This window comes from Hippoglossus stenolepis, chromosome 5, assembly GCF_022539355.2.
Source record: "Hippoglossus stenolepis isolate QCI-W04-F060 chromosome 5, HSTE1.2, whole genome shotgun sequence".
Classification (NCBI taxonomy): domain Eukaryota; kingdom Metazoa; phylum Chordata; class Actinopteri; order Pleuronectiformes; family Pleuronectidae; genus Hippoglossus; species Hippoglossus stenolepis.
Genome location: NC_061487.1, coordinates 16,604,536 through 16,627,822, shown reverse-complemented (window position 1 = coordinate 16,627,822; position 23,287 = coordinate 16,604,536). Strand labels below are relative to the sequence as shown.

The following is a 23,287-nucleotide window of genomic DNA, read 5'->3' as shown; positions in this document are numbered from 1 at the left end:
AACTTCAGGCAAAAAACTTAGACCTTATAATAAATTTGAGGGCTGGATTCCCACTGTAAAATATCTTTAACCATAAGGGCTTTGATGATTGCTGAAGGGGTAACAGACAATTGTGGGGAACAAGTAACAGTTTCCTCCTCGTCACCATTCAGATAGGCCACAGGGAGGTCTGCACTCTCTGATAAGTTCAGCATCTCTCATGCTCATCAACGGGCGCAAAGAACCTATCTCTGCTCGTGCATGCACGCAGTAGCTGCTGACCGCCATTATGACCCTGTTTCCCATAGATATTGTACCTGTAGGGCTCAGTTCTCTGGTTATTCCTCGTTGCAGACAAGTATTTCAGTGAAAATACAGTGTTTAGTACATTCCACGCTGCTCTATAAAACTCAACAAACATTTTGGGGTTTTCCTGGCAGCTTCTGCCTGCCCGCCGACTAGCGGAAGAGTAATCCACTTGTTATGCCAGCTTATAAAATTGTCAGCCAAAAGTGTAAAAGCCAAAGTAAATGAGAATGATTAGAGATACTTCATGTTCCAAACATCTTTTATTGGCACATGTGTGGCTTATTCAAAATCGGCTTTAAGAGGCAGGTATCTAAACTGACTAGATAAAAGCATGTACAATGTATGTTAATGACTATTGATTACAAATTTCCCCTTCATTTTTATAGCTATTATTTGAAATAACGTTTTCTGCACAAAGACTGCTGCATTGCAACACTCTGGTTTTGTTTCAGCCACCTGTCCACTACAACATACAGCATTTTTTATTATTGCCTCTCTAGTAAGAGACACTAAGATGGTGGGTGAGATTGAAATCTTTCAAGAATCCCATCTTTGGAAAAGACTTTCACTTGGAGGAATTAGTGAAATTACATGCAGCATAAAGGAGTCAGCTGTGGCCCATTATCTTTTATTCATGCTGCTGCTGCTGCCTGTGAATTACCTGCTTGGCAGAGCTGCAGAAGAGTGCTTTGGCATCCAGTAGACTCATGCAGTCACTCCACCATCAGGGGCCCTCGGAGCTGAGCAGGGGCTCACCTGCATAAAAAATACATGGATACATTCCTTACTTACATAAGAGTGACCACAAATTTGTGTTTGCCGTGACTGGAAGCTGTCTTACTTTAAACAAGACTTTGGCTGCAAACGCATTCCGGTCCCTATCAGCTGGGTCCTTCCCCCTGGCACTCTTCTATCACATACATCTCTGGTCAACTGACGTGTGTCTATGTTGATAGCGGCGGCGTAATTGCAGTGTACATTGTGCGTTATGTTGCTCCAAGGGTCCCATGCTGATTCCCCACTTAGCCCTCCTGGCTACTCTCAAGGAAGCCGCCCCGCTGCACAAAAGGCGAGAACAAGCCACCGTTGCCACGTTCACTCGTCCAGCATCTTTGCAGATATGCACAACCCCCCCCCCCCACCCCCCATCCCTTCTGCCTGCTGGCTACGTGGTCAAGTTTCAGAAGTGAAGAAGCAGAGCAGAAGTAACCAACCCGGTCCACTTCACGGCATCGCCACATTACCCCACTATTCATTCGGCCGGAGAGCTCGTGGTGGAGGTGGTTGATAATATGTTGAAAGTATGATATACATTAAGAGGAATACGGAATCTCCCGTTCTGATTTGCGGACGTGTGCTCCTCTGCAGCTGCACAGATCCTCGTACACAGCACAGAGGAGGTGATGCATTTGTAATGATGGGAAGAATCTGCCCCTCCCCCCGTTTATCTAGCGAAATGCGGCTCACATGAGGACACTTACACTGGACACTTATCTAAATTTTTAAATTGCGTTAAACCAATCTTTGGCCATGCAAACAATCATGTGCTCATTTGTCCGGTTTGTGAGGGCCAGAAAAACCCTCTCCCACTGTTTTTTTTGCTGGGAAGCTGGTTCAGTGTGAGAAACTAAATCAGAGGTCACGGTGCCGCTCGGTAGTACCATCTGTAGATAAAGGCTGAGCTGTGCAGTGTGGGAGAGCAGGCTCCATGTTTTCCACAGATGGATGCATGCCTGGGCCACAGTGTGATAACCCAGTGGAGGGCTGTGGACTTTGTCTCAAACTTGGCTCCCTGTCCAAAGCAGAGCAGTAGGCTCAGATTGTTCTTTTATGTGTGTGTGTGTGTGTTTTGGTATCAATGTTGCTAGCGCTCCAGGCGACAGGTGAACTGCTGTATGAAATCTGTCCTTTAACGCATTCACCTGCCATGCAAATGTTCCTTAATTAAGTTGTATTTTATTATTTTATCTATATATGGTTTGTATTTACTTACTGAAAATATATCAAAATGACATATTTAGAATCACAGTGCTCACTTTTGTTTTACTAGTCTGTTAATACAGCAACATCTGCAATTCCAACTAAAAGAAACTACACAACTGCCAATCAGAGCCAAAAAGAAGAAAACATGTTTCCTGATCAACAAACACAAATGATGCCTTCGTCTTAATATCATACCCATCATCACCATATAGTCATTTTGCATTGGACTTAAATGCAGTATTCAATAGGGTTGTGTAGCAGTGAGGAGTGTACAGTACATGACAGATGAAGTTTTATGGCGTCGCTTCGATTGCGCGTTCTATCAAATTCTGTTTATTCCGCAAATGAAAACTCTGCTGTTAGTCATTACATTAATCTAATAATATTTACTCTTCCTCCCCTCTCCGCTAGTGGAGCTAATCAGATTTCGCCTACGCTCCACAACAAACCTCACACCGTTCTCCCCCCGCACAGAAAGAACCCCTTTGTCCCCGGCAGAAACCTTGAAAGCAGTCCGTCACTTCACAGACATCATTTGTCATCCATGTGTCCCCGCTTGGAGCAATTCAGGTATATAATATGGATTAGGAAAAATCTAATTTGCAGGCACATGGAATCAACATTAAGCCAACACTTAACTGTAATCTTATAAAATCAGGGTTGTGAATAGGCTCTAACCCAATTTGGGAATGTAATTTAAGTCAAATACCGATGCTTCCCTAATTGTCAATAACTGGACTGCATCATATGCAGAGAATTGACTCTGCATATTGTCTTTTTCCCCCGAAGATTTGTGAGAGTCAACAATCTGAGATCATTCATAGGGAAATTCTGCTTTTCTTCCTCTCGTTATATACGAGTGGCCAAAACATTTATGAAGAAACATTCGCCTTTTCACGAGACCCCCCCACAGTATCAGAAATTAGCATTAAAGAGTCAGGTAATCTCAGGTAGGCTTTGTGATGAATGGGGCTGTGTTAATCGTTCAATAAGATATGTAAATTTTGACCATTACTGAATGTCAAGCCCTGTGTTTTCATCTGAATCCCACATTTAGCCTTTTTTGTTTGTGATATTTTCTCTGCCCTTTGCAGATTTGAGACTGACAAAAGCTACACGCACAATCAGCACAGGGCATTGTATTATTATTATTAATATTATTATTATAATTATTTGTATTATTATTTTACCGCTTCAAAAGGCCATTTTCAGGGACTTGCAGCTTAAAGAAAGAATATTTTCTTACTATTTCCAGTTATGGAATAAACCACTTAATAAAAAGCTCTGGGCTGAAGGAGCTTCAGACAGGGGGTGTTTATGTTGTCAATCAAAGGCTGAGTAGTGATTAAGACTCATTTCTTTCTTAATGAATGCAAATTGGCACATCTGCTATGGTGGGCTAGCTGTCCAGACTCTTCAATTAGCATGATTGATCAATTATCCTGCTGCTGGTGGCGCACTGGAAATGGAGGCTGCATCGGGGAATGGGGTCGGGAGTTGGGGGGTAGGAAGAGGAGATGAAAGAGCACGAGGGGGGGAAAAAAAACCGAACAGCAAACTCTAACCTTCGCTCAGTAAATGAGATTCTTTATTTGATTAGACTAGAGGAAAGAGGCCGCTCACTTTTTACAAGGCAATAAATACAAGTATTCAGTTTACAAGTATCAGAGGTTTATCTTTCAAAGTGTTGTATGCAAAATACACAACATTGCATGAACAAAAAGAGAATCAGCATTATTTTTAAACCCCCGTCTGATTCTCCATCAGCAGAATTCTGATCAGATATCCCTCAGGGAGACGAACGAGCCTCAGCCATGCAAATATTTACTATCAATGCGCCTCCGACTCTGAATCCTGCTGAGGATATTGTGTTGTGCAGTTTGTTTGTGTTGGTTTTAACAGTAGCGTTGACAATCAAAGCACACTGGATGGTGAGACTATACTCAGAGCAACAAAAGCAGATCAACCGTGTTTTTTGGACAAACGTGACACAGAAACATAGAAGAACGGTCAAATGAGGCTCTGGCTGGCACACATGCATATTACATTTCACACATATCATGGTATGTAATTCTTTCAGTAGTGCAGTACTCACTTTTCACGTTCAGCAGCGTTTTATTACAAATAACCTTGAGCCATTTTCAAATCTCGCGTATCTCTGAGGATCTTTTGTCCTGCGTGGATGTGAGCAGAGTATGGTTGTTGTTTTTTTTGTCTCTGTAGCTGTTGCGCGCTTCCAATGCTATTTTCTGACATCTGTTTATTCTGAGGAAGTCATTCTTGGCGTTACAAACATGAATGACATCAATTCCTTTGCAGCGCAGCATTTTCTCTCTTTTCTCACTACCTTTACTTTATGTTGAAAACCAGGCGAGAAATCTAAACATAGCTGCAGCTCAGTCTATGTGTCCATATGTTGACAGAAAAATAAAATAACTGTAATCCTGAGTTTTGGGTTATTTCTTCTCCTTCTTCCGTCTTGACGTTTGGCCCGTGGATGTAAATCTGCTGCGTTGCGCGGCTCTCCACTGTGTCTGGGTATCATCTTCATTATCCACAGATTACATAAGAGGGGGCTGCACATGTTTAAGTCCATGAGGTTTTAAAAAAAAGCATTTATCTATTTCACAGAAATAGAAACCATTTACATTAGAACCTGTTTACAGTCAGATACACTCGAGTCACTCTCTTTCTTTTTAGTGCAAGTTCTGAGAATCCTGGCTGTGTTCTCTGCTCTGTTTTTGTCAAAACTAGTCAGCTGTTATTTTTGAGAAATGTAGAATAACAATTTAATTAAACATTTTCTATTTATAGCGAATATAACACTTGTGACAAGTCATTATTCTAGTTGGAAATATCCATAAATTCTTAATGTCTGATTGTCCAAATTGCTTTGTCTATGTCAATAATTATGTACATCTATAATTTGCTGGACTATTTATAGTGGATTGGAAAGAGAGAGGGTGAGTATAAACAAAATCAGCACGATGCAAATTACAAGAAAAGAATAAAATAAGGCCAGAATGAGATATAATGAAATAAAATAATATACAAACATGAAAGTCTTCAGTCGAGCACTTCATGGTAAACAACAGATTGTTCCAAAGCACTGGTGCAGCTACAGCGGATAAATGATCAACGTGGTGAAATGTGGCAAAACAGACAAGATATTGGTATTTTTTTCTGATATCATCAACAGATTGAGCCCATTTAAATGTCTTCATTAATCAGATTTTAACTTGACTCCATTGAAGTCATCGTAACTCCGGTATCTTTCTAATTCTGTCTTCCCCCCCGACTGTATGTGCCGTCATCATATTACTATTCTCCTTTTTGGTATTTCACCAGGATGAGAAATCCTTTTTAAGCTAAACCAAATGTCATTGCTATTGACATAGACTTATTGGCTTGATGTTGATTTTCCACTGCTTTTCAATATATGTGAAATTTTCTGCCAGGCCATTTTTAATATTACATTTTTTTTTAAGTATGCGCACATTTGGGGCTTCTGTGATTTATTGGAGTGATATTAAAATGATTTTCTATATTTTCATTTCCACTGTAGGTCACGCACAAGACTGCGGATTACCACGAGTACGATGATCTTGTTTTTCAGAACTCTATATATTTTAATCAGTGGGTTTTCATTATCTGAGATATTGCTTTCTAACGAGGGCCATGTTTATTCTCCGTGCGTTGGGTAATGTGTTGTTTCCGGAAAGGAAGATTCAGCAACATGTGCGATATTAACTTATTTTCCTGAAATCCTATTATCGCCTCTTAATTTGTCACGCACACAAACACACCTTGTTGTAAGGATTAGCTACTTCTTGTTTCCTGTGTGCGGAGAGTGTTTTGTACAACAGAGAGCTGGCACTTAACCTTTGACCCATGTTTGGGGCCAGGTCAGCTCCAGAGTGAACTCGCTCGTCAAAACAAACACGCCGGCTCTTCATGCAGCACCAGCATCTATTTTCAGACTAGTGCAGTAGGACAAGATAAAAATAAACAAGAAATGTTTGGAATATAGCTGTTTATATGAATAAAGTCTATAAATAACTAAATCAAACCTTAAACACTCCTATAGGTTGTTACCAGCGCCAAGGAGGTTTTACCCCTGTCCATTTGTTTGGTGTTTTGTTTGTAAGCAAAAATAACTGATTCAATTTCCACAAAACTCAGAGGAGGCTGTACTTCCGTGCAGGTCCAGATTTTTTTTTCACTTTCTTTAACATCGCATGCAGACGTTTTTCAATCTTTTTACCGTTTCCCCGCGAATAATTTATGGATCTAGATGAAAAAAATAACCTGACACATTTATGGGACTGATCTATGAGTGTATGAAATTAGGTGCTTTTTGATAGGATTTAAATAACTGTCGGACCTTGGCGCATGTTTTTTCGCTCTGCTGAGTGACATTCTAGTTTGATTGTTGCTTCTTCTGACAGTGACCTTATTGAGGTTAAGGGAATCAGAAAATTATATTTACATGGCAGGGTCTTATTCAGATTATCTTCTGAATCGAGTTAATATTGGAAAATTGCTGTCTGTGTAAACAAAGTCAATAAATAACAAAATCAAGACCTAATATATTTTTATAGGTTGTTTGTTGTTTCTTAGATGTTTTCAATGATGCATTCAGAGCCTTGATTTAATTAGAAATATTCACTGTGGCCTTATTTTACATCTTGTTAATGATGTGGTATTGCTTTATTAGAGCCTCTTCTGAAGTTATGACGGTGTAAATAGTCCTGTTCACTTATTCAGTCATTCCTTTCCTCTTGATGTACACGATCACATCATCTGTTCAGCAGCAGTCTGCGGAGAGTTGTCTGAAAAGTCTTGTCTTGCCACAGTGACTGAAGCTCTATTAATGGTTCTGTTGCGAGCAACATGCTGCGTTTCAAAGTGGCTCTTTTTATAGGACAAGGACTCCTTCTCCTCTGGGCTTTTAGTGAAAAAGGGTCACCGGTCCTCTTTTGTAGTTTTCTGAGTGTAATGAAACAGATGTGCTAATGTTCATGCGAGTATAGGGCAGATTATTCTGTAATATATCTCTGCTATGGAACGTATGGAACAGATACAGTACTCATTAATTATTACTTGGCGGCAGAGTAATGGCGTTGGACTTTCCAACTGTTAAAATATAGTTTGATTAACCTGATCATAACCAGCAGTAAGCCACTCCTCTCTTTATGTGGGGTTTTCTCCTTTAGGGCTTTACTACAGTTTCCCTTTGAATTGCTGAATTGCTCAACTCCATTATCCAGAACTAGTTCTCTGTGCATTTTAAATCCATCATGTATTACATCTCATTGTTTTATTATGTCTCTGCTCCGGTGTGTGATGCTTGTTACCAGGTTACTGCTAAGAGATTTTTTTTGCTTTTGGCACATGTCGTGCTTCATTGACGTCAGAGCTTTTTTTCCGTCCTCTCAACAGTGCACATGTCTCATTTCAAACTGAGAGTGTTGTAGAGAGCATATAATAAAAGGAGACACAATAACAATCCACGATGCCTTCTACTCAACGCTATTTTCCAGTGACACTAAAGAGTTAATACTCCGAGCTCTAAAATTAGATATGCTATATCTCAAAATCTGGAGCTAAAACCATTACATAAAAACTTTTATTCACCAGAGAGAGAGAGAGAGAGAGAGAGAGAGAGAGAGAGAGAGAGAGAGAGAGAGAGAGAGAGAGAGAGAGAGAGACAGAGACAGAGACAGAGACAGAGAAACAGCTTTTTTTAACTGAATGACTGAATTGTTCTGTTAGAGTATATAAATAGTGTTTTTCATCTCAAATTGAAAATGTTTTTTTGCGAAATATCAAACTTTTGCATTTTGCTTCTTGGAACCAGTGTTTGGATGTTGAATTAGGTTAAGTTTGTTTGTCAAACACAAGAAGACACTTTATTGGGACTTATTTCTGTGGACATACATGGCTTTAACATTGTCCCTGGCATGAAGTTAACACGCTTCAACCATCCTGTAAATAAGACTTGAGTCACTTCAGAGCAGTGAAAAAGTGAACTGTATCTTTATGCGTCAGCTTCCACAGAAACGAAGATAACTGAGAGTTTGAGTTTGAATAGTTAGTCAGTGTGGAGCGGACTAGCAGCAGATCTTAGCATAAACACATTCACATGACTCATGTCGTAGTATGTTGATCATTTAACTAGTGCAGTGCCGTTCTTAAACCTGCCTGTTTGCAATGGGCTGTTTGCTTGGCCTGTTGTGGTGCTGGCTGCAGCTTCCTTTATGAAACTGTGAAAGTGACCTTCAGTAATTGAGCGGTGGCAAGTAAATAAAGACTGTAAATAAAGAACGCTGCTAAAGATGGTTGGTCGTATTTTTAAGCTACTTTTCACTACTGGATTGTGAGAAACAATGAGTGCTTTGAGTGGGCATCACGACTAGAAAAGAGCTATATCAAGACAGACCATTTACTACATAGGGTTTGAAAATCTCTCTTAACATTTGGACAGCACTACAAAAGGGCAAAACTATATTTAGTGGACTACGTAGTGAGTAGCGAGTGATTTCGGACACAGCCTTAATCTGTTCACACCGGTACTTCAATTACTTCACAGCGGTGAAAATGTATTTCTCATTTACGCGTCATCTTTCACAGAAAATAAGATTAATGATAAATAACAATTCAGTGCTTTGTCACTCCTCAGCTTTAAAAATGTGTAGCTGGTAAAATCAATTTGTAGCTTCTCAAATTGAGCTCAAACCATAAACTGCATGTGTTGAATATGATGTAGGTCAAAAAGCGACAGAAGTTGGTTGGATGTGGTTGCAGAGCGACACTGGCTCCCGCTATGTTAATGATCACTAGGACCAAAAGCCGTGAGTCCACCCTCTGTGTTCTTCGGTGACCTTGTGCGCCGAGCGTCTGAAACGAGACCTTGCTTGTGTGCGTGGGCGGCTTCTGTGAGTTAGCTCGTTCAACAGTCAGCTTACCCTTGCGCCCCCCTCCTCCCACCGTGCGTGCTGTGTGTCCAACCCCTCCTGCCCAGGGGCTAGGACAGAGCAAGGCCTGCTGGGATTTGGGGTGGTGGTGGTGGTGGTGGGGGCAACTGGGGGGTTTAGTTGGCACGGTGCCACCTTCCCCCGGCTGCCGCGCCTGACCGTGGGGCAAAAAGGGACGCTGCTGGGTCTCAGATTGATGAGGACAGGTCTGTGGTCTGGGTATAGAGTGTTGCAGAACAGACGTCCTGCTGGCACATCCTGCCCTCTCTGCCGCACGCCCCCTCAGCCCTCCGTACTCGCCTTATCGGAACTCCTAATTGTCCTTATGAATATTTTAGAGGCGAGCAGGAATGGGAGTTCAGGGTTGGGGGTATGGTTTCAAGGGCCCTGACAGCTAATGATCAACTCAATGACCAGGGAGAGAGCGATAGCCGGAGAGCGAGACAGAGATACTGGGAGTGAAAAACCATCAGAAAGGTTTTCAATAATCCGTTTCCGTCTGGATTGTAATTTCCTCTGATCATTTTTTAATCTGTGCCACCTTTCCTTTATGTGAAGTAGGAACAGAGTGCATGTTCTCATTCTTTTTAGATGGTGATGACATTGGTTTGCCTTCATCCTCAATTTGTAGTTTAATTCCCTCTAGTCTATACTGAAAGTGTGCAGTCCACTGATTGAGACTATGCTCTCTGATTGTGGCAGCTAATAGCTTTGTCACTTCCGTCATTCACCAGAGTCTCAGAGCAGAAAGCTCTGAAGGGACCGCTCACTGCACTTCCAATTGCCTCTTATTCAGTAAAATGGGTGGGCTATATTTAATTGGCAATCCAGTCAGTCAAACGCGATAATTCACATTATTTAAGACGGAAAATGACGAATTTGTCTCTGTGGTGGCTTTAGATTCAGCGAACCTGACTCACTTTGGATTAATGGCCCACTGACTTTAAACTCTCGGTTCACCGCGGTTTGTCCAATGTCATTGTGATGTCAGGTGGGGAATCGAATCTCACTTTGTATATTGTTTTTTTTTCTAACAGCTGCAAGACAATAATATGAAAATAAAATAAAGGTTGAGAGCTCGCCCCCTCCCGCTGCTCTTCCTGTCTCCCCCCCTGAGTCACTTGACAATGGAGTGAGCCAAAGGAAGGACACGAATCCAGCCTCATATCCTGATATCAGTCCGTAATGTGTAATGGTCATGAGATTAAACAAGATATGTCTGGGAATTACAGAGGTCTCCTTATCTAATAGCCCCTCGCTCCCAACTCACAATATGTGGTGGAAAAAGGAGCGAGAGGAAAGGCTTCCTATATTACAGTAACCCAGTGTTGCATGGGCACTGGCATAGAGTTCCTGAAGATCAACAAAAAGAGGCTTTTATTCCCCTCAAGTGAAGACTACAGCACCACGGGGGGAAAGGGAACATGATGGTAGTGGAAGTCTCTTAAGATGTTATATAAGAGCAGAAATATTCCTCCGCAGATAAAAGCCTTCCTATCAGCCGCCTCCCCATGCTGATTTCCTAGTATGTTCCCACTCAAAGAAGCCCTTTGATAAGCACATTAGATGGAACGGCCTGGACACAATAGTGATGTCATGTGGATTAGCACGCTACCTTGCTTAGCGTAGTGGCGGGCACAAGGGCTAATTCACAGCGGTACGGGGTGAGAGGCTGGGACACCCGGCTGTAACCAGGCGAGGGTACTCGGCCCACTCCACAACAAGCGGTTAAAATGCAGCTTCTCCACACTTCAGGGAGGGAATGGAACAAACACAACGTGCATTAAACACTCACGATGTACTCCACTTTTGAAACATTTCGTGTAATTTCCTGCCGCGTTGCCATTACGCTACAAGCTGTCTTGCTCGTGGAGGGGCCGGTAATCCGAGCTGCGGTGCACCAGTCACAGGTCAGGTGGTGCTCCAGCAGAAGCGAAAGCCACTGTAAGTATAGCCCTTTGCTGGGATTCAGGCACAATGGCGGAGAGTATGGAAACAGCCTCATCGTGCCTTTCTTTAAGCCACCCCACCCCCTACAATTTTGAACTTCAGCTTTTATACCTAACCAGTATCTCCCTCCTTTCACCCTGCGTCCTATTCACGTACAGTACTCTACAGAACATGAATAAGTTAAATGCAGAAAGCTCTCCTGCTAAAAGAGACGGAGAACATCAGAGTAAAATGGTTTTCCAAGACTCACAGCAGCAGAGTAAATTGCTCGGGCCCCATTTCGCTGAAAGTACTTCTCAAGAAAATGGTGATGTAGGTGGTTTATGCAATGGTTTAGGTTTTTATGTTAAATCCATTGAATAGCGTTTGGTTAGGCTTCAATTTAGAAAAGAAGCACTATAGTGCTTGCAAGTAAATCCAAGGCCCAGAATTGAGCTCAATGTAGGCACGATGTGAAACGTTTATATCTAATAGAAATTCCATTGTGCAGAATAACATTTACAAAATCACAATATCAAATCAAAGTGATGTCCAAGGCTGCTTTTTACTGCACTGTCACTCTCTGTTCTGAACACACTGTATCCTGCAAACCTGGAGAGGTACTTACTGTGCTGAATGTTCCCCATGGTTTCATAAGTTAGTAGTCGGGGCTCAAGTGGAGATGATGGATGGATGTTTTCTTCAGGATAAGGAAGCTTCAAGGCTTCCTGGGATGGAAGATTTATTTTTTTCTTCTCGAAGAGAATTTGAAGTACCACACAGGCAAACTGATGGACACACTTACATGCAAACACAGACAATAGTGCCTGGCTTTGGTTTGACGTCAGGCCACTCAGAGCCAAATTTCTATCAATACAGGTTTGTGGCTGCTGTGAGAAAATAGCTGCTGGCCTTGGTCCCTCTCATCTTTGTGAGCCTCTCAGGGCCTTTGTGAATAGATTACACAAGTTTCCTTGTCTATACGCTAGGCAAACCACCCCCTACCCCTCCTATAATAAACAGCCCATCGTTCATGTTTTAAAAACGCTACTGAAAATCTCATGCATTCACGTTCAGCCAAAATGCAAACACTGCCACTTGATTCAACACTTTCAGATGCATTTTGCCCCCCGCTTTCATCAAACTAATTCAAAAAGGAGTGATCTATTCTTTTTTTTATTTGCGTGATCATCGTCGACTACGTTTCCCCTTTTCTAGGTCGGATCGCTGTGGTGTCTGGAGCAATCTGCTGCATTGACACGTAAGAGCCGAGTTGATCCGGGGTCTGGTGACCTTCAGGGATACATGTGATCCATGCGTTCCCTTCTACGGCCATGTCTCTGCACGGCTGCCTCAGACAGGCCGGCACGGGGAGCCAGGTCTTGACAGGTGTTTGGAAGAGGGACACCTGTTTGGCCATGTGCTGATTTAGTGATCCATTCACTGAGAGCTGTGGGCAGCGTCTGTGGAACACCCAGAACATGCCAAGTCATTTAACAGAGAATTAAAGCCATGCTTTCCCAGGCCTTAACTGTTATATATACATTAGTACATCCACAGGGATGATTAGCGCTCGCACGCCAAATGTCGTGTACACACTGCTCGCCGCATCACAGCTCCAGTGCATCGTTTTGAAGATAACATGTGTTGCAGTGATTCCTGTCATGTATGGTGGAACAGATCTGAGTGCTGAGTGCCTGTCTTTGTTTGCCGCTATCTGGTTCCCGCTCACCCACTGTGCTGCTGCAACCTTTCCCTAAATGGCGTGGGCCAGTGGGTGCGGTGTGCTGAGGGCTGGCCAGGCTTGTTGTGAAAGTGGAGCAGCCCTGCCCCAAATCACACAGCCGTGCCTGACCGCTCCGACCGAGCTATTCACATAATGAGCAGGTTGGAGCTCAAATTTGCAGGTTAGGATCGGATCCTTGGCTCGGCTGGAGGAGAAAGTGCATAGTTTAACCCCAGTAAACACAGGCCTTTCAGGACCCTAACTAAAGAGAGCGCGCTCAGTAAACAGGAAATGAACCAGCAAGGCGTTTTCTTAGAATGAGAAGAATGCCACTGCTTTGTACCACACCAAACAGTAATGTATCTGTGGTACTGTGCTGGCCATTCATTATCCAGAGGCCTCCTCTCCCTCTCTCTCGCTCTCCTTTGGGCATTGTGGATACTTATGTCTGAAAAAATGTGGGCGCTTCTTTAAACTTCCTCATTTGTGTCTGAGCTGTGCACAGCGCCACATTTCTGTCTGTGCAGCTTCGATTAACATTGTTCTCATGCCCAAAAATGCCCAGCGCAGCCCTCAGAAACAGTGCGGAGCTTAATGAGCAGTGATATTATAGAGCCTCATAAAGCCGTGGCACAGTTTTGAGGGAAATGTGATGTACATTGAGGTTGTGGTGAGCAGCGCTGGGTTAGCCACATTTTCTGCACAGACCTAAACGTATTGTCACGCCGCTGTCAGAGGATGTAGCAGCTGTAGAAATACCTTGCCACACACACACACACACACACACACACACACACACACACACACACACACACACACACACACACACACACACACACACACACACACAGAGGAAGAGAGAGAATAAGGTCTCATTAGTGTGTGTAGGTAACGCTCCTCTGGCTCACTCCCTGACCCCTACATCCACAGGAGTCAGTGACCTTCCTGTAGACACGAGGCCTCCGCGGCAGCCCTCAGACAGGGCAGGGCGCTGCCGTGGACCTGCAGCCGCCTGATAGAGAAACCTTCAGAGCCACACATAAATCATGTTTTGATGTACGCTGCCTCGATATCACAAGCTGTCACATGCTGTCAGCGAGTCTTGTTAACACTGCTATTCAGAGCTGTAATGAGGAGCAGAGAACCGCCTGTATGAAAGTGAGCACAGTGTTCAGCATTTATTTGTTTAGTTGTACGACATGTGTCCCCCCCCCCTGAAGTCAGAACAGGATCTTTATAACTCTGTGCACTCACGAGCCTTCTGCTTTTATAATAATTGTAAAATGTCCTGCTCAAACAGGCATTTTTGACCACATCTGATAATCCATTTCCTCCCCCTGTACATGCATTAACTTGGAAAAGATCCCACGAGTGACAACTGTACTGAATTACAGTGTGGGATAAACTGAAGTGCTCCTCTGTAAGAATCTTCTCATGCAGGGGCTCCTTTCCAGCTGGTTGGCTTATGATAACTGAAATATAATGAAAAATGCAAACATGCACTTGCAGCGAGAGGAGAGGATGAACAGAGCGGAGGGGCGGAGGCAGGGAGGGAAGTTCGAGGGGAAGAGACAAAAAAAAAGGGGAAGAGGATTTTGTTTCTCGGAACACATCTGAAGGGCGAAAGAGTATTTCTGACATTTCAGTTTCTCCTTGTTCCAGAGCCTGGTTTTAAACTATGGATGCTGGAGCAGCTGTGAATGTTTTACTTTAGCCATAAGTAAAAGTATGACATACCGAAAGAAGAAGAAGAAAAAAAGCAATATATAGATACATTGCACATGTACTTTGTTGATGTCAAAACTGGGAAATCCCTGTGTTACAGCAAATACTATATAAGATGTATTGGAACAAAACTATACAAAATATCAATAATAAAAATGTACATAAGAAACATAGAGAGAGAGTGCAACATGGTGTCAGATTATTATAATAGTAATAGTTTATCATTTTGGTACATGATTGGTGTTTTTCAGTTAAAAACAATGTATGGCTAATAGAAGACAACAAAACCCCACCTTGTATACTGTTTCTTTTGAACTGTGCAATTTCATTTCAGAAATTGAGAAACAAAGGCCATAATGACTGTGCTAGTCCCGATCCCGATGACTGTTTCGGGCACAGCCCCCTCATGGACGACCATTTCGGCAAACTAAGCGAAGAGAGTGATTTAATGTACAAGCGCTGTGGTGTAAGTACTTTCCTCTGTCGCCTGCTCTTTTGTGTTGATCCCTGTCTTTATGTTGATGTTCACTACAGGCGCTAAACAAGAAAGAACACAGAGGTTGTGATAGCCCGGACCCCGATGCCTCATATGTCCTCACTCCTCACACAGAAGAAAAGTATAAAAAAATTAATGAGGAGTTTGATAATATGATGAGAAATCATAAAATCGTAAGTACTGTAAATGCACTGTTTTTGCTTGGCTTTGTGGCACAAAGGATTTTCACTCCTTTTTTTTTCATCTAACTTTTATTCCTCTTTTTTTTTTTTTACCCTATACCTCTACTGTAGCTTAAGATTAATGCCCACTTCTCTGGGGGTGCATTTTTTTTCTTTACATTGATTTGTTCTGCAGCTGATATTTTGGCACACCCTGATAAGATCACATTTCATAAACAGGTGAAATGTTCCGTTCTTCTGCTGGAGAGATTATAAGCCAAATACCATGGTGATATTATCATATTTCAACACAAACAAACTTCACACACTTAGTAAATACTCATGTCTAGTGAGTGTTTATCACAAAGATCTGCATATCCTGTGTTTTAGGGATGAGTAATTTCCGTCCCAAACCTGGTTTCCACCTCATATCTCAACAGAAACAAAGATTATTTATTTTTATAGTTTACAATTTTTTGCAATTCATTTACATTTTTTTCCACTTCAAATCCTCCTATTGCCGCTCTCTGGCTGCACTCTAGAATTAAACATCTCTTTTTCTGAAACAGTTCCGGCAGCAAAGTGTCCTCAGAGCTCACCGGCACACACGCTATCATTTAGCATCTTCCCTCTCCCTCATCAAGTAACACAGCGGCTCACCCTCTAAACTACCGCAGATCTTTTTTGTGATCTTATCATGCGTGACAATATTAGAAACGTGCAAGAACACGGTGCTTACTAAGCAGTCATCTTCTCTCTGCTCCTGACTTGAGGAGCATCACTCTGCCATTAACCAACTAATGATAACACCCGACCGGCTCACTGGATAATGCTATGATGAATCGTTTCTCACTGCCACCTGTCATTCTCACTTGTGCTTTGCACAGTCAGCGCGTTGTAGGTAAATGCGTGTGAGTCACGACTCTTGTGGTTGTGATTCCCCCCCCATCAGCCCTCTCTGTCGTACAGAGAGACATATTAACGCGGGGGGGGGGGGTGGTCTCAAAACACAAACGTACGCCTGGCGTGCTGACTGCTGCAATGCCGAAGTGAACACCTGAATGCATGTTTTATTTGGATTTTTGTTTTCTGTGGTTTGTGTGCACTGTTGTAGCACTGGAGATTTGTGTGTTCTACATGTAATGTGTTAATGAAAACATAAAATGCCCAATAGTCTAACCTTTTTTTTTTGCAGCTTTAGTAAAGCTCTCCCTGAATGTTTTAAGAATTTTCTTACTTTATTTAAGCTGAACCTCAGGGGCAGCTCTTTGTTAATGATGCCATGACAACCACTGTTCCATCAGATTTCTCATCAGACCTTGGATTTTCATTGTGATTGTGTGTAAATATCTTCTCTTTGTGTGTGCGTCTGTGTGTGTGTTTGTGTGTGTGTGTGAATGTATGTGTGTGTGTGTGTGTGTGTCTCCCTCCTCCACAGCCCTCAGCATTGCCTCAGCAGAACTTCTCCATGCATGTGGCTGTGCCTGTATCCAACCCTAATGCCATGTACCAGCCGGGGGGGACTCTGGGCAGTCAGTCCCTGGCAGCAGCCACCAGCTCTCTGAGCGACAGTGGGATGCTGTCCCCTCCGCAGGCCTCTCTGCACAGGAATGTGGGCTCCAGTGGAGGCCCCCAGAGGCCCACCAGTGCCGGCAATGCAGGTTAGTGGCTCAGCTCAGTCATTTGGTCAGAAGGTGAGGATAATCCCGACCACTCAGACTAGGTTTGATTTAATAGATTAACACACCTCTTTGATAATAGCATCAAATTAATCCAACAGCATCATTTGTGTTTGTAGAACAATGTGAAGATTCAAGTAAAAACTGATCGTAGTCGTTCAGCCAAGTTTGAAACTTTTCATAAAGACCGGAAACAAAAAGCCTGGATTTATAACCACACTAAAAAAACTGCAAAAAGAAATAATATTTTTACATAAAATTCAATGTAATTTAACATTCAAGACCATTAAGAAATTGAATAATCCTGTAAAAATGATATATAACTATATTAATTTAAGGATTACAACTTTTATTTGATGATTAATATTTTTAATGAAGCAATTTACCGTCATGTTATGGCATTTACACTTAATACAAAAAAAAACATTAACAAAAAATAGTAAAATAATACAGTAAATGTCTTTTACAGTGCAGGTTTGCTATCAATATTCTCATCTAACTTATAATTGTCAAATTATTCCTCATAGATCATTTCAGGATTTCTTTGGTCCTAAAATACATATATAGTAGAGTTTACACAGTTTTCCCACAATGGCATTGGATATAAGGGTGATATACTGTGTTTGTGTGATACTTATTTTTTCACACCCTGAGTTGTCCCTCATCGCACGTCTCATTCTGTCAGCATTGTGGCAAAATGATGTCAGACTATGCCTGTACTTGTACGACTGGTCTGACTCAGTCAGTGCAGAAGGCGTTTGCAAGATTCAGTTGCACCACATACGACAGAAGTACTAACAACAAGGTGTGAAATGCCTCATTCAAATCGAACCATACATCAGGCCTACCAATGCACACGGGCTCTTAACTATGGGTTGTTTTTCACCATATTCTTTCTTGATTATTTGTTGCGAGGTGTTTTTTTAATTTTTATTAAATTGCATCAGCATATTTTTTTTATAATAATTGGTATCTCTTGAAAGTGTCTTTCTATGAAACTATTCATACGACATTAAGGAGACACTTTAGTAGTTGCCTGAATTCCAAGAGAGTGAATAACTGCATGTTGAAGGTGCGTCCTTGTGGTTGAATGCTTGGTTTCCACTCTTTCATCACATCGTGGATATTTCCCAATGACAACACAGGTGGGAGCACACCCCTCCCTGTTCTGTGCTCAGTGAAGACACATCCACATGACATTTTCATGTCTGGTCTGGCATCTCCATCACATGCTCTGCTCGCTTTGCAGAAGGTTGCAGATGGTTGATCTCATCACTCTGTGCATCTCATTAGGTGGCATGCTGGATACCACAGACCTTTCAGTGCCAAGTGGTGCGGGCTCCGGCCCAGCGGGTGAGTCCTCCCGGAGAGATCCATAAGCTCTCTGTAGCTCTGCCCAGTAGACCTGCGACTTAGCACGTGAGCCGGATAGTTGCGTGTCCATCTGCGATTGGTCCACGACAGTTGTCAGTGTCACTGACTGATGGCGCCTTTTGCCTGATTATATTTTCACCGCAGGCAAAGGGGGACTGGTGTGTGTTCCTCCTCTCAACAGAGGGCGTGTATGATATGCTTGTTAAATGCACGTGTGGGAGAGCGGGCAGCGTTCACACAGCGCGGCGAGGGCATTTGAAAGGGGCAACCAGGTGAGGTAATTAGCCGTCCAACTGTCTCTGGCAGAGAGATAAACGCAGCGTTTCATTTAGACCCGTCACCTCCGTGAGGCCCTCCCTCCCCCTGTTTCCTTCCCTCTATTGACAGGTGCATCTGCCCCCACACCCCCCCCTCACTCCCACCCCACTCTACCCTGGCAGCCCTTAAAAGGCTGGAGAGGGTCTGTAAGATGCCTAGACCAGCATAACCCTGTAGGTATTCGGGCCATGACATCCATCTAAGTCCTTCGGTACACAATGACCGGACAGCCTGTCACGGGCGCAATGTGCCACGTGAGAGGCGGAGGCAGGTGGAGTTTTAACTCTCTCCTCGTGAGCTCGCCGTATTCCATATAGTATTTCTGACATAATGCAGAATGTAGTTGCGAAACCGCGTGACATTCGAAGATGATAACAAGCTGAAGGCCACACGGATAAAAGGTTAAGGGGATATCTGATGAGGTATTGATTAGAAAGTATGACGAGCCCTCCCATCTAAGATTGGTTTACCGTCAGCAATTTAAAGGGAGCGCTGGGCGAGTTTTAAGTTTTGGGGTGTGGTTAGTTCCCCGGGGGGGGGGCAGCGTTAGACCTCTGCCAGGGGGGCGTCAGCGTTTGGCGCGGTGTGATCATGCTGCAGCTGTTGTTTGTACCAAGTGTGTAGAACAGCAGAGGCTACAGGGAGGAGAAGCCCCCGCTGTCAGATGACCATTCCTGACATAGCTCTGATTTTTCACATGTAGCAGTTATGACCGCAGCAGGAGCCTTTCAAAGTGGCCAAATGGAGGATTTTGGCTGTGTGACACCTCCTCTCCTGTTCAACAGTGGCCTCCATAGAGAGAAGCTTGAGTGCATGTAAAATCCAAAAGTAAATCAACCCTTTTTTTATTTCCCACTGAACCGCTGGGTCTGTTTTAATTGTGGGATCTGGACGAGGGATTATTTAGTTATTAGTTGATTGTGAGGATTATCTGTTCTGCAAGAATGTGACAGTGAACATTGCCGGAGAGATTTTTGAAGCAAACACATTTCTGTTATTAGGAGAATAAGCAGTGTATTGTTGTTCTTATCTAGCGGCTGGTTTAGATAATATAGCTCAACAGCTACTATAATTTCAAAGGGTCATTTTGCTGTTTTTGTGTGTGTGTGTGTGTTGCATGTGAGTGTCCTCTGTTATGCAATATGTCTGCGAGCTGTACACATCCCTTCATTAATATTGGAGCGTTACAAGCTCTTGAAACACCATAACAAAGCATGTTTGTATGTTCGGCGCTTCACATCTGACAGCAGAATGAACAGTTCTGTCGTGGCACTGGCACTTTTAGAAAGTTAATTTACTTCATTTTTGCTTTTGATTTTCTTATGCTGACATTACGCAGGTGGCTCTTTCTTTTTTATGTCAAACTATTTTTATAACATTTCACATGTAATCTATACAAATATCAAGTCATCTGTTTATGCAGAAATATATAAATACAAACACCAATCAAAAGAACAATACACAGCTAACCTCCAAGTTGAACATTCATAACAATGACTATTCACATCTGGCCTAAGCTAAATTTAGGAAGTGCATGGCAACAATTGTTAGAAACTCCCTAACACAACGTACAGGGAACATTAAACTGCCTCTACCCCACACGGGAGATGAGGAGGGCGGCCATTATGCTAAGTGGTGATTGGCCTGTTAGCCCTGCGAGTGGGGGGTCTCCCTGTGTGGAGTTTGCATGTTCCCCTTGTGTCTGCAGGAGTTTTCTCTGTGTACTCTGGCTTCTTCCCACCACCCAGAGACATGCAGATTGGGGTTAGGTTGATTGGAGACTCTAAATGATCCGTAGGATAAGTGCTACAGATAATAACGTAAAAACCTGTATTCAAAGTTGGATGATGGTGGTGAATCTCGTATATGCTAAATAAAGAAGCAACAATGTGAGTGGTCTGCCACTTTTTCTAGAGTCTGCAGTTTTTAAGAAAAGAGTGAGGGTCAAGTATGATACTATACCTGGTCTTAACAAATCCCTGTGTGCACATCCTGACCGGTCTCAGTTTTCTGAGACACAACAATAGGATTGGGCTCTAGGAGTCTTCTCATTCATCAAGCCATGTTCTCTTTTGCCTGAGCCTGACACACGTGGGACGTTGGGGCATAATAAGTCAGTGTTTTCCTTCCCCGAACTTAAAATGAAAAGCTGAATGTTTCAGTTGTAAACACAGGGCCTTATGTAACGCCTCTTCCCAGACCGTGTTAATAATTCAGGACAATGAACAGAAACCAAACAGCTTTCGACGTGCACAGTTTTCAGCCAGAGAGGATTTATTGGCACAACCAGAAGAAAGTCTGGATATAGAATGAGGACAGACGCAAGAAAAGCCCACTGAAATGAAAAGCTGGTTCTAATTTTGTGAAACCCAAGTATTTTGTGCAGACATGTGTTTCTGCATCTTGGCAAATATCTCAAACAAGTGCGATGTTTAGTCATCGTCAGATATCTGAAGTCATAATCAGAGGCACATTGCAAAGATATGCAGGTCAGGTGGGTCGATCCGAGTCGATCCAAGTCGGAATCAGCTAAATGAAGACAGCACTGAGTGGAGGTCTTTGCCTTGGGATGAACTGGCAAAGTGTCAAGCGTCTCACACACTGGACACTGAGTTGGTAAAGACCCCAGTACGACGTTAATGGCTACATTACTGTTGTAATTTTACAAAAGCATAAAAAAGCACAATGAAGAATGCAGGTAGGACACAGAAACAGATGTATTTGATTGAATAACTGCAAATAGCCAAGAAAAAGAACGTGTACAAGATGCACAGACGTAGAGTTGCCCATTAACATATCAAACATTTGCTGGAAGTTCACCAGTTACTTGGAAAAAGACGGAGAGATGAGGAAAAATACTGTTTCTCATGATCAACTTCAGGTTTTTAGCATGCCTTTGTTTTCACTGCACCTTTTATTTTAAGATATTTTTGGGGGCATTTTGCCATTATAGACAGGACGGTATGCGTGAAATGGAGAGAGAGAGAGTGAAGACACACTTTTATATGAATCCTGCATTTACACATGTGTAATTTGAAGGTGCATACAGATGCATATACCCTGTTATAATTTATGTCTTTTTCTAGCTTTGTATCTGTGTTACCTTGACAAGATTGTCATGTTGATGATGTAATCCCATGTGAGAATGGCCAAATGTCACAAAACCAGCTAATTAACTTTGGGCCTTCTCCACAAATACCTAACCATGTGTCATTAATAATGCAAATCACGTTTATTATACTGAGTCTTTTGTCTGTGGCTTTTCTCCACAACAGCTTTATGTTTTGAGCTGTAATCTCAAAGTAAAATATCAGAGCTTGCTGACTGTAATCAGAAAGCACTTCACAAATTGCAGCCCTTACATCAACTAATATTTGTACTTGCATCTCATTCCCTCTGAATGACATCTCCACTGCTTTTAATCAGATTTGCTATTTTTAGGCCCCTGGACGTACACTCGGCTAATTCTGTAAACATTACTTTTCTAGCGGCAGCCAAATGCTGTATGATCAAAGCCAGAGCTGATGTTGAATAGCTGCGTACACACTGTTGATTCAGCTGTGAGATACTATTGTAGGTGTTATAGCTGTTTATTTGACCATGAATTGTTGCTGTCCTTATCTGTAGTCAGAGGATCTATTGTTCCATTATGTTCCTGCACAAGAGCCGGCTCGTTGTGCGCACACTTTGTGTTACGCCGGGATAAATCGGACACAATGGAGAAGTCAGCAACTTGTTGAAGTGCCACTGATCCGTTGATGCAGTGTGAGATACCATTCATTAGCTCTTCCCGTTGTTTTCAGGATTTTCATTTCGAGGTCGTAGCTTTAACTCAGACCTACATAAAGTGAAGTAAATGTGAAATTCAAGTGCACTTGAAATATTGCTTTTGTATGGTGAACCACTCATTGGGTTTGTATTTGAGCATATTTGTGTGGAAGCTGCAGAATCCCACTGCAGACCTTGCACAGATGAGTCACGCTGTATCTTGGACCTTTGAAAATAACCAACTGTAGGTTGAGAAAAGCAGCAGGAATAAAACAGAAGAGATGCCGACAGATGTACTAAGAACAGATCGCAAGGTGCAGGAAGTGTACAGTGATTTTATTAATTATAAACATCTTTTGATTTAGGAAGACACAATTAACATCGTCATCTACGACAAAAATATACTATATAAGCAAAGAAAATCTTGAGAAAAACAATAAAAACCTATTGGTTTCATGATGAGGGGGTGTGAGGAGACTCCTAAATTAAGTTGTTGGGGACTTATACTCTCTTTCTGATAAAGAGGAAGTGGCTAATGTACACACACAACAAGGTGTGAATGTTAAAAGTAAAGTAACACTTTTCTATTGTTTGTGAGCACAGTGTAAAAAAACAACAACTCGGAGTTCTTTTATTGTTTTTATTCATTTGTAATGACTTCAGCTATTACTTTTAAGCAGTCACAGTACATTTGACAATCAACTGCTCCTCATCCCAAGACACAAAGAGCTGACTTTGATGTAATCATTCACAATAAAAATAAAAGGCTCATCAATTTTGAAATGGACATTTTATTATTGTAAATGTGCGGGATAATTATCCAAGTCTATTAAAACTTCCCAGAGGGTTGGAAACACTTAACG

At 42.3% G+C, this 23,287-nt stretch overlaps 1 protein-coding gene across 5 annotated transcripts in view; it reads left to right on the top strand.

Moving 5' to 3' along the window:
- The window catches only part of mef2aa (myocyte enhancer factor 2aa), a 63,876-nt gene that overhangs the window by 32,853 nt on the left and 7,736 nt on the right, over positions 1-23,287 (top strand). For 3 of the 5 annotated variants that reach the window (XM_035156223.2, XM_035156220.2, XM_035156221.2), the window contains exons 4-5: positions 15,163-15,297; positions 16,724-16,946. In XM_035156223.2, coding sequence (XP_035012114.1) covers positions 15,163-15,297; positions 16,724-16,946 — 358 coding nt within the window. Of the gene's footprint in view, positions 1-14,962; positions 15,095-15,162; positions 15,298-16,723; positions 16,947-23,287 lie in introns of all 5 variants that reach the window. The other 2 variants (XM_035156224.2, XM_035156222.2) reach the window with 1 other exon arrangement.